Source organism: Anticarsia gemmatalis, chromosome 4 (genome assembly GCF_050436995.1).
Source record: "Anticarsia gemmatalis isolate Benzon Research Colony breed Stoneville strain chromosome 4, ilAntGemm2 primary, whole genome shotgun sequence".
In the NCBI taxonomy this organism is placed as follows: Eukaryota; Metazoa; Arthropoda; class Insecta; order Lepidoptera; family Erebidae; genus Anticarsia; species Anticarsia gemmatalis.
The window spans coordinates 926,770-947,105 of record NC_134748.1 but is presented as its reverse complement, the minus strand read 5'-3'; the positions used below and the strand labels follow the sequence as shown (position 1 = coordinate 947,105).

General features: G+C 34.2%; 2 protein-coding genes across 11 annotated transcripts in view; both read right to left on the bottom strand.

The window, feature by feature from the left end:
• mmd (disintegrin and metalloproteinase domain-containing protein mind-meld) overlaps positions 1-20,336 on the bottom strand; it is a 476,847-nt gene that overhangs the window by 401,193 nt on the left and 55,318 nt on the right. The window lies entirely within an intron of this gene.
• On the bottom strand, positions 13,807-15,230 carry LOC142972639 (carbonyl reductase [NADPH] 1-like). Its single transcript, XM_076113921.1, has one exon. The coding sequence runs from the start codon at positions 15,226-15,228 to the stop codon at positions 14,401-14,403; it is 828 nt and encodes a 275-aa protein (XP_075970036.1). The 5' UTR covers positions 15,229-15,230; the 3' UTR covers positions 13,807-14,400.

Genomic DNA, 20,336 nt, shown 5'->3' with positions numbered 1-20,336 from the left:
AACAAAAATTGACTCCATATTAATTTTCCGCGTGGAGTATCACAGGGTTTACTTCAAAGAGGAAACTTGTATACATAGAGTTTTTATGTGACGTTCGTAAGTATCGAGTGTGCCCAGGGACCAGGTTATTGGCAATCTTTTAGTTTAGCATTATTAACGATACAACGATCTGTCTTGATCCCTTATCAATAGTTTTGATCTCCTTTATCTTTGTATGTGAAGGCTAAAAAGTCATTCTTTCGTCATAACAAAATTAACCGTTTTTTGAGTAAGGATGACCGTTGCAACTCAATCTTAAAGCCGGGTAAACAAATAATGATCGTAACCTTAAATTTTTTATCGCGCTTAGGCAGCATTGCACTATAGTATTTTAAAATGAAGGCTATAAAAAACTGTAAGAGATAAATTAAAAATGACTAACCCCCGGTTTCTGAAGTACAATTAGCGGTAGTTTATCTATTCAATAGTGTCAAAACTCATATAAAAGAAACGCTATTGAATAGATAAACTACCGTCAAATGTACTCAGAAACCGGGGGCTAGCTCTGCACTTGGTCAGTATAGCGAACTAACACCTTACTTCCATTGACGGATGCAGAAAAAAAGCATTTGATTTGCATGTTTCCTAGAACATGGTTTGACGGTCTTGGCGCTGTGATTGTGCTGCATCGGAAAGTCATTAGTTCGATTCTCACACAGAACAAGTATTTTTGTATAATCACATATGCATGATTGTACTTTGTAAGTATTTTTTTAAAAGCACTTAATGCACATAGGAATCAAGCTCAAGGCTTTTCACAAATAGGTTGTCATAAACAGACCTCTATATAAAATGATAATAAAGTAATTATAATACAAATATTTCATAAACAGTGTTTCAATAAATTTCCAATACACACTAATTGCTATAATTAGTTCAGGGCTCCGATAAATTGATACTAGCTAATTAAATATCGACTTTGTTATTCTATGAAAAACATTATACAGATAGATAGATATTTTTAATGAAGCTTGGCTATTTTTATTATTACACACATTTTCAATGAAAGGGATAGGCAGAGTTTCCGTTGTCCTTTCACCTGGAATATTTTTTATTTCACGTAGTATTTGCAATGAGTAAAATAAGGTACTTCAATATTAATATGTAAAATATACCTACTCTTAATTTATTTATTAGTTTTCTTGTTAACTGCAGTACGCAGAATATCTTCAAAAATTTAAAACATTTTCCAATCGTAAGTCGTCTGAAAATAGTTTTTAAGGCATTAAAAAACTATTTTCAGATAACAAGGACAACACAAAAATCTATGTTTATTATAATTCACTTTATCACGAAAACCTTCACACAATGAACATAAAATAATATTTTCGAAATTCAGAATGATTTTAAGAGTTTCTGCAAAAAAAACCATAAACCGTTTCTTCCCCTCTACTTATATCCAAACCATCCAAATATAGACAGCGGCGCAGTGAAACGTAACATGGTACGAACATATGCTAACTCCATTGACCTACCTGTAGCGTTTACTAAACATAGGTGCAGGAACGCCTCGCGGCATGCATTTAAATCGAATATTACAAGATATCCAGTTATAACCGGCTGCGGATGCCACTAACGCGTGCACGTGTACTTAATAACCAATGTTGGTTTGTTTATGTCGTTGTAATACTAAACTTAACTTTATAAACATTATTATGAACTTTTTTGTACTGTATTTTGTCTGGCAATTTCATAGCCCATAGGGTAGATAGATGTAGGTGGCACATACAGATATTAACATATGCAATGAACATGGTGTAACTAATTAAAGTTTATTTTTAAAATAACAATGAGATGTTAATAATATGTAAAGAAAAATTAAAAATTAGAAGATTACTTATTTAAAGTATGATTTCTCAAAACCCCAATAACTTCTTTTCTTACCTTAGCAATACATTCGATCAAAACAGTTCAACTAACTAAATTCGTTAGAGTCAAAAATCTTACTATTATTATAAGCTTATATCGTCCCACTGCTGGGCAAGTCCTCCCAGGGCTTTCTGCTGCAGCCGGTCTCTGACTATATGTTTTCTTCTGGGTTGTAGGTATCAAACTTGTCACTTCATCTTCTATGGGGTCTCACCATGTCACGTTTAAGTTAGAAATAAAGCAAAAAATATTGACTACAAACCAATATCTTCTATATTCATACAAAATAAATAATCCATCGCTCTGCATCATGTGTGAAAAGTAATATAAACATAGACCTTGCACCTGACACATACACATAAAACTTAACGCCCATTCGAACCATCGCCATTTAAAATAATCACCCAACTTGTGTGATAAAGTACCGTATCACAACAATTGTCTTTATCATAGCCGGCTCGTAGCCACGGCAATGTTATAGCCGAGCCGTATAGCCGAATGACTTTCAGTTTTAGCCGATAGCATGCGTCCATTAAAACTTGCGGCCTTTATTTAGCCTCAACAACGGCTGTTGAAAAAATGAAGATTCTCTTTTAGTGATGGGAATGAGATCCCGGGACTTTTGAAGAAATTAATCACTCCTCTATTTTTTTAAGCATATTTCACCAGAATACTGCTTAAAAATCTGAAGTGTGACTCTTTATATCGATAATATACGTATCGGAGATCTAGGCAAATCAATTTTTTTATGAAACAGGTAAGATTCTAAAATAATAATTAAATTAGTAATGTAATATTGTCTTCACGCCACGCAACTTTGTTATGACATAAGTGCCTATTAATAACTCTTTCCAAATATAATACGTAATGTTATTCCATAACAGTAAAGCAACATTACTATCCAAAGTATTCCGCTCTGTATAACACCTACGCATGTAAGTTATCTACACACACGGCCTCACAGCCATTCATCTCCAAAACACTCAGTCTTAAATCATCACGAAATTCAGACAAAAAGTTCCGTACTTATAAATCCCGGGACCGGGATTTAGCTGATCGTCCAACACTAATTCCGTGGAGTAAGTTTAAGCCACCGCAGCAAACTTGCCTCGCGACGAAGTGTTTTTTGTTCGAATTTGCGTTTTTATATATTCTGTAAGTAGGCCGAGATGTCGGTGGTGAGCTACTAGTGATGTACTTGTAATACATGCTCGCTTTCAATGTAACGATGTTTTGAACGTAGGGATGGGAATATTATGAAGTCATACATAATGTTATAACAGTATTTTGAATAAGTTATGCTCTGTTTTCTTTTTGCGTCTATTTTAGTGCTTCCGTGTTATTTCAATGTTCATTGTCGTTGTTAGCAGGCAATTTTAAGATTATCAGGTTAATTATAGATCTTATAAAGAAATATTAGAATGTCATGTGCAATGTCTTGACAAACCGGTGCGTCAAAATTTCAACAATATTGTTCAGTAACTTAAATACTTATAAAAACATTTCCAACAGCTCTTTAAATAAATGATAAAAGTGTACCCAGCCATTAGCGCTTAGACTAACTTTATTTCCCGCCTAAAACATTTGACGTGGAGCCTGGGAGCGCATTAACCTTTGATACAGCCCCGGCCGCTGCATATTAAACCACCCGGCTAAAATTCCTGCCGAACAAAACTTGTAAAACTATTCGTAGGCAAACCTCGAATTACCCGGCCAAACTGCATTCTCTTTACATTATTAACTCCTGCCAGTGCAACATCCTCGTAAACAAATTTTATTTTTCGCATACAGGCTGTTTTATTTTTCAAGTGCAATACAGGGTGTTTTTATTTAACGCTCGGCCGTGTGTTACAATGTCACGTAACACTGCGGTCATTGGCGGTACGTTGTAAATTTTGTCGCGAAGTTTTCTTTAAGTTTTTTGTGAATTATTGAACTAATGTGGCTTGGGAATGAAAGAGGTGGAATTATAGTGTTAAAGTTCAGCTGGGTTAAATGTTAAGTACGTGGTCGTAATAATTTATGTTTTGTGCACTTTATTTTAGAGTGCACGGTTGTTTCAATATAATAATACTGCTCGCTCGCTCGGCGCTGAGTGTTATACGTACTCAACTTAATATAAGTAACTTGGGGTTATTTTGAAAAAGGGAACTTATTTGTTATAATTGGATCTTTGCATTAATATTTTTAAGTCTACTACGAGTATTTTAAACGGCTATTACTGTTTTTTGATCCAACATTCAGTTTATGGGTTATGAAACACCCAAAAATTTTGTTTAACATTGATTTCAGTGTAAAGACAGACTTGGTAGATCATCACAAGTTATAGATAACGTAGGCATTACTATCGAATTTTGAAGTGAGTATTTTGTAACATGCTTCGGTCAAAATTTTTCGCAGCAAATACAATTGTGAAACACGCGAAACATAATCGAATATTCCTTAGTCATCGAATTAGGCTTGACCCTTTGGTCTTTACTCTATTTCTTTACTCCAGAAACAAACATAACCACAAGTCTTCTACAAAAACAATATGGTGACGAAAAACCGAAAGCCTTTAGCGATGACGTAACCAAATTCGTCCCAGCACTATATAGTCACGTTCAAGTAAACCTTGTTTCATAAATCCGGTACAAAAATATTCCAAGTCTAACTTTCGGAATCGTTTGACGGAATAAATCTTTATCTAGTCAAATATGTCGGGCATACAAATGTTTGTAGTTTATTCTGTAGTTTTGAAGGTGTCTGTGTTGTAAAAGTGACGCTGTTTACTTCCGCAATCGTGTCTGTTGTAACTTTTAAAATTATTTAAATAGTGTGACATGTGTCATCAGCTACTCAAATACCCATACCTTACTTAGACTTAAATCTTACTTAAAGTGATGTTATAACTTACTCTATCTGCTACGGTATAACGGCAAAAAGACTGTCACCCCAAAGAAAATGAGTGCAAAGACGAAATAAAGATTTATAAAAGTAACCGAAAATTATGCATTAGTTCGAACAAAACGAACCTTTTGCGGATATAACAAAAATTTTAAACAGCAATTTCAAAACGACTTAAGTTTACAATAATTTACTTTTTTCATCCGAAAAATGTTCAGATGATAGAAGAGTTGTATTAGCGTTTGTTCACTTATTTATTTAACGCCCATATCGTGCAAGAGCATGACTACATTAATAAATGTAATAAACAGACTATAAGTACTAACAATTGTATGCTCTTCACATTAAACAGGATCATCTCAAGGTTTATCCAGTCCAATAAAATACCTCTTTACAGACAAACATTATCTCCCCGTCAGCAATACACCTTTAGTTGTTCAACTTATAACAACACTCGCAAGCTCAAGGACGACATATATCTCAGTGAATTACGGACTTGTAGCCAACAAATAATATGTTTTTATATTGAAAGAATAGGTATTCATGTAATTGTTCCAAGAATGGTCAAAATATCATTACTATATAGTCTTTCTTGCTCCAAACTCAAAAATATGTTGTTGAATGTTGCATTCCCGTCAATTTCGTTTTAGTTAACTGACGTGAGCAGTGAGACTGACGGAGTAAGCAGTAGCATGATTCTCTATCACTATTGACTATCGACAACCGGCTAACTGTATAATAGAATACGGGAATTAACCTTACCTTAAAATGCCTAACGTGCAACGCGAGAGTTTAAAAGTTATGAACCGGCTAACTATCGATAAATTTTGTATGGAAGCCAGATCAGCGCCTCTAGCGTCCGTAAACAATTCGATCCCAGGGCACCCCGCCTAGGGACTAATTATTTAATACATTTTAAATGTCAAAGTCTCGATACCCGATAGTAGCGTCTAAAGAGTATGACCCTACTGTAAGCGCGCAGCTTTTAAGAACATAAAACTTCCGCATCGACAAGTAGGAAACACTAAAAGTTTAAAAATTACAATTTCTAGAGACATTTAACACGCTTTTTTATCACAAATTACACGTAAATAAAGCCGGGAATATATACTATTTTTATCAAAGTCTCGCGGCCATCACAAGACGTTCATCCCTAAGTCTGGTCATGCTAACGATCCAAGTTTTTCTATTACGAACTTACGTTTGACGTATTACGTATCGTGATGGCAAACGAATCGCTATATGTCATCATTAAGTGTCGTACTTGTTACTTTCGAATAGTTTGTTGGCACCAAACACTTTTTGTTTGTGTCCGCCGCTTTGTTATGAATTTACGAGTTGCGAGTGAAAATTTGCGATGTTTTATTGTGCTTAGTTGTGTTGGAGATTGTAGTAGGTGTTTACCATCAAAAAGTTGATTCACAATAGTGCATTGCCACTACCCGTGAATCAACGGTACAGACATGTTATATCTCCTGTTATGCCCGAAAGTGTGTAGTGTTCGTGTATAACACCCGTTAGTCTAGGCTAAGATGTCTGAAATAATCCACGTTTCGCTATTAACAATGTTAGTCCTTAATATTTTTAATAGGGAGAGATGTTAGTCCCTAATACTATTAATAGGTGGTGAGTTCATTGCTATATATCCGTAAAAGTAAGTTTTAATACATGAAGTCGTAAAATGTTAATATTTTAGGCCTTTTAGATAATGAATGTCATCAAATACTTCACATTTTTAGCAAATAGTTAGTACATAAAACCTTACGTAAATAGTTACAATATTAGCCCATTGTAATTAAAACGATTGTTAATTAAATAAAACATATTAATGCAAAGCTCTACCAAAAAATATTTAAACCATACCTAACTTAGTATAAAACAAATGAACCATAATGAAAATAACAGGAAACGTGGGAAAAGACAATTTTTTCAAAAGAATTTAATTTTCCAAAGTCCTAAAAGGCTTTAGAAAGCAAGTACTACAATGCTCTACCATATAGCCTATGTTTAATATGCATTTTGCAAATGTAGAGTTTCGAATGCAACGTGCTTCTGGTCACTCTCCTTCGCTAGTGGATTGCGCCATTCAATGAATTCTGTATGACATCGTGCCGGTAGAGTCGGTAGAGAACATTTTTGTACCGCTCCAAATGTATGAGAGTTCACGCTGTATTTGTAAGTGTTTTGCTATGTAGAGTTAGGAGACATTTTAACAAATTACTATTCAATTGATAAGGCCTTCGGGCGGCTTGAACAACTTTGACACTAGTATGACCACTAACCATACGATAAGAAGAAGAATTGATAAGTACAAATCTCGTTTTAGTTCTGTGGTTAGGATATAACCACCACGCTAATGAATTGTCGTTTAGCATGGGAGCAATATTTATAGCTGCTTCATACGTTTATGTTTTTACTGTAAATCTGATCGGTGCCTCTAGCGGGTGCCGTAGGAACTACTGCAGTACGCTTTAGATGCTAACTCCTGATATTCGATAGCAGGGAATTTAGAGAATTGCGCTACAATAATAACTTGAAATTTTAAGACAAAAATTGAAACTTAAGAAAAATTTAACACACATAGTACACTACACTAGCTAACCAATTTTTTTAAAACCGATACGATTAGTTTTCCTTTAAAAATTGGAACTCAACCGAAGAAAACGGCCTACATTTTCATTACTGAATTACTCTATCAAACCCGCTCTACATTAACACTAGACTCATAACCCAGTGATAGAGTAACTACGCCCCAAATATCAAGGGAAGCTGCATAATACAAGGAACATGTAACGATCAAAACTCTACCTAGCGCCAGTACGGTGAAGTCTAGGTAGAGTATAGAACTAATTAAATGGCTGGCTGATGATTTTTGGCCTTCTCTATTGTATATCAGTACTGCGTGTTTAAGCTGATGATGGACTTAACTTAGGCAAGTCTCAGGTTTGATTCAGCATTGAGCAAAGTAAATAAGATTTTTGACTATAGGTAAAAGTGTTACTATGTATCGTGGTCGTTTTTAACCGTTATCTGTAAATAGTAAAAAGGAGTTAAATCTTTACTTTAGCGAATACAACAACTTTGCTACTGGTATTTTTTTACTTATATATTCTCTATAGTCGCCTATATCATATGAGCTCATAAATGGAGAAACGCCGACGTTTTTCATGCACCTCTGCCTACACGGGTACAAGAATCGTGTGTATTATATAAAATAGTTTATAAAATCTCTTCAAAAATATTTCTTCTCCAAAATTCTCGGAAAATTAGATTATAATTATGTAATAATTAAAGAAACGTTAGCTGAAGGTAAAGTAATTGTATCTTTTTAAAACGTTTCTTTTTGAGGCGGCAGTGGTTCCTTTTTAATTATGAAGAATTTTCTCAGGGATTCCGTGTCTTAGGATTAACGTAATATAATTGCAATTTTAAGAAATACCCTCTTGACTCAGCTTTTTCTGGGTATTTTCTAAGTAAAAATTAGATTAGATATTTACACGTGGAAAGAGGGGCTTGAAGTTTCCAGAAGAGTTAATTGTTATATTCGATTTTTTTATTTGTGCACATGTGAGAGTGTGTACGAGAGGTACCTTTCCTAACTTATTCAAACGATTTCAAGACTATTAGTTTTAATTAAAGAAACCTTTACGCCTGCCATACTTTTAATGATGCCAGCGTGGTGGACTCAAGCCTTTACCCCTCCTTCATTCCGGGTGAAGAACCCTGCCCAGCAGTAAGTGAAGTTTATTTCAATTTTATTTACACTTATCATGCCCAATATTTCATTATAAGAACAACGCTATTGGAAAAGTATCTAAAAACAAAACTGAAAATTGTAACATAAAAATCTTTAATCAAATTACGAGTAAGAAAGTGTTCTAAATATAGCAGCGAGTCGACAAGGCGACAAGGCGGCAACACGACAAGGCGACAACGCAACACGCTGTACACAAAGAACGTAATGACGCGTCAAACGCACAACGACGGTGGTGTCGCGCGACGTTGGCGACCGTATTGAAAACATTACTTTTTTTCAAACAAAATTTTAATGGAGTTACGTGTTACTGTGTGAAACTACTCGATTTATTTTGATCTTAGTTTTCGTTCTTTTGTTGTACCGCTGAATGTTATTTTGTATTTTGGAGTTTCAGACCCTGCGTGACTTACAAATTAATAGAAATATAATGTAATATCTTTTTATCCGATATTCAGCTACGGGATGGGCGGCCATTTAAAAGCAGTCAACGATGCAGGACTTTGTTTACAGTGTCCAAGTGTCAATACACAGGTACACTCTCTATTCACTCACTCTCATATCCCAGTGGGATGAAAAACCGACACATAGGCGCAGTCATGCAATTAATATTTCGCGATTTCTAATATTTAATATCATGTAAAAGATGACAATCTTCTTGCCATAAGATGGGCCTGTTATCAAACTATCGAGAAATATTCTAATATAAATAAGAACAGACCACTTTACCCAACGTCAGAATCGAACCTTTGCGTACACTACCGAATTCTCTGCAGAAATATCTCTATAATTGCCATATAGATATTTCTTTACTATCAAAAAAATATAAATGAAAAAATATAATGTTCAAACATTTTACTACTAATCAAATAATTACTGTAGTAATGATTTCGAACGAATTACTTTGCTGTCAAAAACAAAACTACCAAAATTGTATACACTAAAGTACCTAGTAATAAATAAAATGTACAATTAAAACTGCTTTTATCTACAGCGAGAGTTCTGTACGTTTTTTAGCTGATGAGTTAATTAATTGAAGTTTCGCAGACGCGGGCTTTTTGCTTAGCCGGTCGATTCAGTAATAGTAGTAATTGGTAGTTAAGATACGGACTAACGAGCCAGCACATTTTTTACACTTTTATTATTATTTTTTGCAGCTTAATTGTAATACATTTAATGAAAATTCTGAATAAAAGTAGTTAAGATATAGAATTATGCTACTTAAGTAGTTGAAACCTATAATGTCTCCTAGCGAATATCAGGCTGATATAGAGAATAAGATGCTGGATTTAGTTTATTGCGTCCAAGTGTGTGCACAATACATACACAAGTACTATTCCATCGCTCTCGTAGCCCGGTGAGACGGATAACCGACACGAATAACCATAATTGTGCCAATTAAACATTATTATATTACTTTAGTAATAAGAAGTCAGGCGCATGACCAATAAATAAACGTGATTTCCAAGGCACGGAGGTTTACAAAACGAACTTTTTAACTCCGGGTAATCATTGAAGAGAATTAGTTCATAATATTTATTATTTACATACATTCTTCCCATAGAAGTAGGCAGAGGCTATAGAACGCCAAAATGGTATACTCCTAACAAACTTCCTTTGCTTCATTCTTACCCGTTGAATTATAATTTATTCTATTTATATGCATAAATCCAGTAAATACACATATATCTTTCGATTGGATTCAAACTCAGTACGCAATGTATTGAGTATACGCCGAGGTGTCCACTCTACTTAATGCAAGTGTGATACACTGCACACACTGTCCGACGCAACACTTGCTATTCCACACAATGGATAGTCTAAATCTGTACCTAGTTTATGATATCATGCTTGTTGTATCCAAAGGCGTAAACAGATACTAGTACTGCTATTACGGTACTAAATAATTGAATAAAAAAATCAAAATTTAGGTGTTTTGAAAGCGCTCCTGTTATACCCGAAGGTATAGGCAAATATCTACCCGCACGCAGCTTTGCCCGCGAGGAATTTGAACCCTGGAGCTAATTTCCAAAAATCTTCTCTTAATGCTCTTCTACACTTCCTAAGAAATCGTCGTTAAGAAATTTCAAGAGTAGTTTCGGCTGTGGGTTGTCCAACAGTTAGTCGCTCAGTAACGGAAGAGCTTTATATACACTAACCATTACTCGACCAATTACTTTAGAATAGACCAATTACCCAACTCTGATATCGAACCCGAGACCGTGCGATCAGCATGTGTACACTACCGACCACACCTCAGAGGTAATCAATTAAAACTTGAAAAACCTCACAATACATACCTTTCAAACCGAAAACACAGTAAATTAGTATCTATTTACAAATAAAAGTACTTTTACACCAAGTTTGCAGTTTGTCGAAAATTTAATGATCGTTAATTGTCACCGGTGCGGCGAGTGGCCGGACGGCTCGCCATCGTAAAGTTCACAGTTCAACTCCTCGCGTAATTAAAATTAAACACTTCCGAACAAGTTGCACTGTACCTTCTCAAAAGTGCTGTGTATTTTTGTTTTTATGTTTTTTGAAGTCGTTTTAAAGTCGAATAATTTTAATAATATGGAACTTGTACTAGCCCTTTATTTCTTAAATACCCTATGTAATAAATAGGACTAACATTGTTAATGCCGATACATGGGTATATTTCATACACCTTGGCTAACATGTTTGGGCTTTACGGACCTGATGTTATGTATGTTTGTATATTCATTATTATTTTCTCACTAGTGAGAAGCTCTGTGGAGAAGGCTATTTTTCAGTCAGTTTTTAGTATTTAGTCAAATACCCGTTTACTGGTTGGTATCATGTTTAGTTCCAACCTGTTAATGACTTTCCCTTCCTTTAAACTATTCACAATGCTTGAGGTCTAAAATCTAATATCAACACTTTAAGTAAATAAAACATATATTGGGAATGGTTTTTGGTGAAAGTAACATCAAACATAGTCACAATATAACTAACAAAAGAAATAACATAATCCCAGCAGTTAATTGAAAGTCATACATTCATAGCCATTGAAAAACATTCCTTAATTCCTCGCAATAGAGTCCAACTATCATTAGAAAAACTACGACATTTAGACTCATTCTTCGCTTCCGCGAAACGATCAGCGAAATTACCTTTGTAGATAGTAAAAAGTGATTTTACGACAACACTTTTACCTTAGAGCTCTTCGATTTGAAGTAGAATTGCTTGCCCACGATACATTGCTGTGTCACTACCGAAGTACGGCTGTAAAAGTTTTTAAAACACCTGGACAGTCTGTGCGCAATGAATGTGAAATAGGCAAAGTTGTAGATATAGAATAATGAGAGAGAGTTTTGGTACGCGGATTATTTTTGACAGGGGTTTAATATGGCCACGTTTGAAGAGGGATAAACAAGATAGGGCGAAAACTATGGAGTTTCTCTTGAATACCTTAGCACTAGGTGTACCCTGTAGTGTTAACTCTCATTTGTGGACTCTATAGCTATCATCTTCCTTTAACAAATACTTTAGTATTATTTACTTGATTTTTCTTTTGATTTTAAAAATTATATGAATAACCAAAATAATTGTGGTACCTTGTTATTATTGTTATTACTAACATATAGTTCTAGCTCTTTTAGTTTTATGTTAAAAACTTCGCTTGCGTCACATAACAGAGAGAGGGTCATATTTTACCCCGATTTGGAACATTTTTACTAGTACTCTGCTCCTGTTGGTCGTAGCGTGATGTCATACAGCCTATAGCCTTCCTCAATAATTTTTCAATTCGCACCAATAGTTCTTGAGATTAGCGCGTTCAAGCAAACAAACTCTTTCGCTTTATAATATTAGTATAGATAGAAACCTATGATCTGATATCTGCCCATCTTAGCTTTGCCGAATTTGGTTGAAATTTGTCAGTATTATACTGCCAAATATCTCCGTCTATTTTGAACAACTTAAGAAGCTGTTGTGAAGTAAAAAAGACGACAAAGATTTTTTGTTTATTTTAGTCAGACATAACGATTGAAATATCTTTGAAATATATTTTGTATACTTATTAAAGGTTTGCAAACGCTGAACGTATAATATTTGTCAGATGTTAGGTAGACGGTAAATAATATGACCTAGATCACAACCTAGGCTTGATATAATGTTTTTTCCTTTGAAATATGAGTATTATTACTCTATATTTCTTGCTTATGTCTCAGGTAATAGAAAAAAAGTGTATTTACTAATATTATATACATGGAAGTAAGAATACCTATCTATTGCGCTAAAACGGCTGTATTTATTAAGGTAATGTTTAACAAAGGAATTAACTAAAAACAGTTTCCTCAAGCCGAGTCAAAGATACAACGTAGTTAATTTTTTTTTTATAATTTACTTTTTATCACACCAGCCAACCAAACTTTGAACATAATTGTGTAAATGTCAAATTTTATCTCTACGCATAAATCTTAGCATTTTTAATTAATTTACTTAGTACATGGTGATCACCCATCCAAAATATAACCTCTCTTTAGGCCGCTTAACTTTGCATTATTATTTTGTCACTCGTTCAAAATGTCGCTTCTTGTCTTTTTTATTATTTTCGTCTACTTACCAAATGTATATCACTGATAACGATTATCTATAGGTGTGTTATAAAATAGAGATAAACTAGCCGTCCCGACATTATTCAGTTTCATCATGATACTGAACTATAAAAACTGAATCATATTTATTTCAAACAATGACCTGTGAATCGGTCCAGCAGTTTATGAGGTGGATTGTAACATGTAAACAAACTTAACTCATTTGAGATAAGGACTGGGATCTGATTAAATGTTTTTAACGATTACTCACACGGTAAGAATGAACCTAGCCGCAAGATTTTTTACAAGCACAAAGTACAATCAGATTAGCAAAAAACTATTTTAGATCATACAAATATTTGCCCTGCGTACGAGTAGCTGAACGGCGCCGGGCGTAGTAATCATTTCACCACTACACGACGCCATAAGAAACAATATCGTAAAGATTATATACGAGTATATTTGTGTATAATTTTTGTGTTACTTACAAACTATTGTAGTATCTACTACATAATAACCATAGCAGATTAATTAGATTGACTGCTAAACTCTACTAAATAGAATAAAAATAGCATTTTTGTGGTAAACAATGTCAGCTTATTGCACTCATAAATCATGCAGTCTGACATTAAGGTCACGGCTACGAACAAACCTTATCGCTGCAACGGAAAATCTTTATAAAACAACTATAAACACTTAACAATACTGATTTATTTTCGAGACACACAACACCTGACAGACATAAATAAATAATAAACAACATCAATAAATAATGTATACATTCACTTTCAATATAATCTCATAAGGCACATCACATAGAAATACTCAAAGAGACTTCGCAATCGGTGGACAAACCTTTTTCAGTTTAAATTATATTTACAGACACATAGCGTCTTAGACATATAAGACATTAACCAGGCATATAAGCTAAGAGTGTTACAGGCACCTCTCAAAAATGATCGTAGTAAGGTGGTAATGCATTTAGTTTTTGGTGTAGATATGAACGGAGAATTTTTGGAAGCAGTTCATCTTAGGGTGACAGATGATGAATTAGTGCCACCAGAGGCCTACAGTTTCTTGTAAAAGATTGCATCACATTAAATATACACGTACACACAATATTTTGGCTTCTATCCTTCAAAATGTAAAAGTGTAGTGGTGTAATAGTCTTAACATAAGTTATTAAAACACTGCTGTAGATTACCACATCTTTGGTAGAATACTGTATTTAAACTACCATAAACTGGTTATTTCCATCCACCTGATTAATAATAATAACTGCTCTCTTCATACTTATACCGTCGTCACCTCCACATAAGGATCCGAATTCCACTCAATCACAGAATAATTGCTCCACACGAAATTACCTTTTAGCGACAGTGGCGCCTCAAAGGCCAAATAAAGAATCGCCTTGGCACCTTCTTCGAACATTTTTGCTGATTTTCTACTCTCTTTACTGCTTAGGTTTCCAGGGTTAACACAGTTGATCACTATGCCTTTATCCGCCCATTCTCTATGCTGAAGAAATGTGACAGCGTTTAAAGACACCTTACTCACTGCTTGAACACTTAAGCCCCATCCTTCGGTCTTCTCCGACCCTCGTTTGACGGCATGTTCGTAGTCTTGCATAACAGCAACCAATTCATCTTCAGTCAAACTTGGGTCACTAATTCTTTTTCTGATAGCTTCATTTTCTATCGTAGCGAGAAGACCGGCCGGTCCAGACACGTTTATAACTCTTGCATTGTCAGTTAATAAAGGGTATACAAGCTTCCCAAAATTTATATATCCATAGAAATTAACACTGAGCGTTCTTCGTACTAATTCCACGTGTGATATTTTCTTCTCTGGCACGTAATCCGTCACGTTGATGATCAGGTCTATCCGTTCGTCCAAATCCTGGATAAAATGTCTCAATTTGATGATGCTCTTCGTATAAGTCACGTCCATTTGTATGTAGTTTAAATCAAGACCGTCTCTTTCCAGGTTTTTGAGTATGTTGAAGCCGGTCTCATCTTCGGTAGTGAAGTATATCTTTCCATGGTATACTTCTGTTAGTTTCTTGAGTACTTGGTAGCCGAGGTTGCTGGAGGCGCCGACGACAAGTGCGACGTGCCCCATGTTACGCGACACTGTATTATATGACTTTATCATGTTATCGCACGATCAATTCCACGTTATCAACGCTGACAATGTAATGCGAGATAAAATTTCAGCGAGAGATAACACTGACACAGTTTTAGAGATGCTGTGTTTTGTGTTTTAAGATTCGCGGTGATAATTTTAGATATTTATGATGATACAGCATTTTTGGATTGTAAAACAACATTTTGAAGTTGGTGTTAAAGAAACGACTTCCAGAATGCCGCATAACATTCAAATAATATGATAATATAAAACATACTAAGTATTTATAATTGTATATCACAGATCACTATAATAATTAAAGACTATATTAAAAATAGTATTCATTTTATCAGCGAGTCGATATAACTCAAAGTAACCTACAATAAAAACAAATTTGCAATTTAGCAATAATTGTTAGAAGCTGTCTTTCTGCCTCCTTTACAATCAGTCACTTCATATTACAAAAGTAACACGGTAGTTTGACTCCAGCGTGGAACCAATTTCTCTATTAATAAGTCCATTACTGTTACAATTAAATATCAATACATTATTTAACTTAAATATTAAATCACTATGTTTTCCTTTAATCATAATGGATAGTTAATCCGGTGAAATCTGATAAAAGGGAATATTGCAGCCTAGTAATTATATTATGGGCATTGACCTCATAGAATTCGAACTGAAACTATTTAATTTAAATTAAACTCTATTTTATACGCGGCAAATTAAAGATGGATGTTTGTTGTTATTCGTGTGGTGGGTTCGAATCCCACCCGGGACAAATCTTTGTGTGATTAGCACGAGTATTTGTTCTGAGCTCGGATGTTAATGTATCTATATAAGTATGTATTTAGAAGTAAATAAGTATGTTTATCAGTTATTTGGTTTACCATAGTACAAGCTCTGCTTAGTTTGAAATCAAATGACCGTGTGTGAGTTGTCCAATAATATTTATTTATTATTTATTTTTTATTCCACACTCTCAAAAAAAAATTAAAAGTTGATAACCTTGATTAATATTTAGGACCGTGAAAACACGCGAATGAAGTCGTGGACAGAAGAAAGCTAAACGTAAAAGAGTTATTCCGTTCGGATCCCCAATACTGATACCCTAGTATTTTAAAATTATTTTCTATTCCGGTCTGATCCCCCGTATATAAACATTATAATAAATTTAAATATTTTATTCCGATCGGATACCCTGACTGTCTATTATCACATTTTTAGGACAGTCAATAACAAAATATGTATACAGGTTCTATTAGATTATGTTATAGAATTAATATATATATTTTTTTATTAATCTCATCTCTATACATTTTGACCCAGAAATCTCCAAATCTTTCTTAGTATTTCAGGAACATGCAGTCTATTTAGATTTATTCATTTCTTTGGCTAGCTCAACAGTTGAATCCTATTTATTTATTTGTTTTACCCATTACTGTCCCGCTGCAGGGCAAGGGTCTCCTCCGAAACGAGGGGAGGGGTTAGGTCTTGAGTCCACCACGCTGGCCGAGTACAGGTTAGGGGACGTTGCATGCCCTCAATAAATGTATTAAACAAATTTTAGGCTTGCAAGGTTTCCTCACGATGTTTTCCTTCACCGTAAGAGCAAGTGATAATTATTTCTGGCATCGTTGCGGCAAAGTCTGAAGCTTTTGTAATATATTTACCTGCGAAATAGGCTGTTGGTGTGTGAATGTATTGTCTATTGATTCCAAAGTAACCAATCATTGATGAGTTAAGTTCGTGATGTCGTTCTGAGAAATCGGTTATTAATGAGACTGTATTAGTCTTATTTCTACACTGAATATGATTACTGTGATAATTTTATATCAGTATTTAATCATTGAAATTTGATGTTTGTTATTTGATTTATGTTTACATTTTTTTTATTATATCATTTTTTTCAAATCCTAGTTTTAACAAAAGATCATTGTGCGATAATGTGATTACTGTTATAATGTTATATAGGTAGTACTTCTATTTCAAAAGACCAAATAATATAATTCTGCGATGATTGTAACTCGAATCAGTTTTTATTTCTATAAATAAAAACTGACTCAATACTTTATAAGGCTTTTTACCCATAGATGAAACTAATGTGTATCGATAGGATTATAAACCCTAAGTTATATACTGAAGTCCGTCAACTTTTTGAGATATTTAATGTAATACCTACACTTAAAAATGTATAAAAATACCATATTTTTACCAAAACTTTTTTGTATGAGACTCACAAAAACTCAAAAATGGCACAGGTCACTCTTTTTTTTTAAACTGATTTTGATCAGCGTCTCTTAAAATAACCCAACAGTAATCGACTAACAAACGTTTATATCCAAAAACCTTTGAACTTCTCTTTACATTTTTTTTTTATAAAGTAGTGAATAACGTCTGTTTTTTATTGACTGTACTTATCCATTAAATATAGGAAGGGGATCAGACCGGAATGGTAAAGTTGAAAGGGGATCAGACCGGAATTAAAAAATAATATTAATTGGTAGTGGATCGGTTTGGGGGATCAGACCGGAATAACTCACGTAAAAATACATAATATTGTATGTAAACAGATATTAAAATGTTTGGATTGAATTAATGTTTGGATTGATTTTTATTACTCAATCACGCAAAAACTACTTTACGAATTAAAATGTAACTTAGCCGTGTTGTAACTTATATACCAAAATAACACACAAATAATAAAAAAATATAGTCCATGCAGACAAAATCACGGGCAGAATCTAGTAAAGCAGAAAAATAGCGAACACAAAATACGGCTATAACATATAAGGTTACAAGGATTAATTCTTTCTATTCATATTCATACGATGAGAAGCATGTAGTAAGCTGGTCTTTGTGCATTTCCTCATCATTATCCATTGTTGAGAGAATTGAATTGCAAATATAAACATGCTTCTTTCTTATTCGTGTTCGAGTTTCATGTTATTTGTGGATGACTTTACAATAGTGGACTTTTCTTCTGTATTTGCTTTTACTCGCGGCTTCGGTTGCGTCGTTCTTGTAGATAATCTTAGTTTTAACGATACGTATGTTTGTCTGCGATTATACCGTGTTTCGTTACACCAAATTTAATGCGATTTTCAGAAAGTAATAGTCACACAAGTTCTCTTTTCGAGCCGTTTGTCCGCAGATATTATTTATTTATCTATTTTAATTATTAGATAATAAATTACAAGAATTCGTTTGAACCTCGATTGAAGTAGTGACCAACATACACAATTCCGGGAACCAGAATATATCATTCAAAATTCCTTAATTAATCACCACAATTAGTATCTACACCCAATTACCAAAACTAAATACATTATCTAACCACCTGCTGCCCAAATCCGGTAAAATAAACCGGAGTTTAATTTTAACCAGCCGTTATAACCGGCCGTTAAGACAAAGTGAGTTAGCAACTGGGCAAGATTGTCACTTTAATTAAGTAATAAATAACTGATGGTGCACGCAATTCAGTATTAAACAATCATTTATAATTTACAGTCTATGTTTTACCCCTTCTAAAGGAGGTTCGTACCTATATAGCGCGGTACGGTAGTATGATAATATTGGTGGCATCTACTTGCTTCAACAACATTCAGCTTGCCTTAAAATCAAAATTAGCTCTTAATTACTTGCCGTACCTTCTAAACTGGAGTTAAAATCACCCTCTGTATCTTTACCTATTATAAGTGTCAGTACCTACTAGATGTATGTGAACAGGTAATTAGATTTTTATTGATTTTCGACAGTTAAACATGTTTCTCCGAACACTTTTGGGACGCAGTATATAGATTTTTTCAGTTACTTCTTTTAAAGAAGATTTAGAGGAGCAAGTATAAACTGCTTTTGTGAACTGGGAGGTAGTGTTTACAAATGATTATCACGAGCCCGATTCTCGGGTCGCAATGAGCTATTGGTATTATATTTTAGAAATTGTATATATTTCTATAATTTATTTATTAACAAAACGTACAGGTGTATTTGATACACTTTTGTAAACACCTTCAGTCATCACACTTGTATATATTACATGAATATAAAATATATATTTTTATTTTTTTCAGTTTGCCAAAAATCCGCGAATTTTAAAAACCAAACTCGATCAGTAGCCCCTCGTGTAGGCTGTCATTGCGTCTGAATTTTTTGGCATGCGTTCGTGGCAATGACAGATTGGCTTGCCGGCTAGCCGGAATACCCAGTACCAGTACTAGTGGCGAGCTGAACTGTCAACAACAATGCCTACAAGTTGTAGTAAAATCGAGTTTTTAATAAAATTGGAGAAATTATTTTTTTCAAAAACCGTTACCTACCTAATATGACCTCAAAGTAAAAGTTATAGTAGGATAATAATAAGGATGGATACCACTATTAATAAAAAATATTTTACTTTTTTTCATGTCCTATACCTACTGAAACATTGAGTCCTTGGTCATTTGCGTGACAGATAAGCTTACACCACACGGCTATCACAGTTTCAACGAGAATAATTGTTATTCTTAAATATAAATGTACAACTGCTAACCACGAGGTGTTAAGTTCAATTTCTGGGCCGCGCAAAGTAGTAGAGGTAACGCACCTGGTACCAATAGGATTTAATATAGCCAGGTTTGAAGTTGGACAGGGCATATACAGAAGTATAGTGTATAACAAAAGTCCCACGATAAGCTATAACAGAAGAAGTAAGAACTTTATACCTGCCTCATGCTTGCCTCCATGAATTATGTACTGCGTTGAAAGTTCCACGTTCATTCATTTATCTTTATACATGTACAATGTACGGAGGTTTAGCTTGCTTTTAGTGTCTCACCATAGCTGTGCAACTTATATTTGGTTTAAACTTAGTCTTTCTGTAAAATCTAGACTCAAAATGTCTAGGAACTTGACTTTGATGTACTATTTTCTACCCGTGATTGCGTACGCGTAAGAGTCTTTGGTTAATTCGTATATGTATTTCTGAATACTTAATATAACATTGGGTACAATAAAATTGCACATGGCAACATCGTTTTCGTCGGCGTTTCGCTGCACCTAAATTATATGTGTTTAACATCAAAATTCCGATATTTTCCTGAAAAGGGTTCTAACCTACCACA

Coding starts and splice junctions, on each gene's coding strand:
- LOC142972639 (XM_076113921.1), bottom strand. CDS start 15,228: ATGGGGCACGTCGCACTTGTCGTCGGCGCCTCCAGCAACCTCGGCTAC.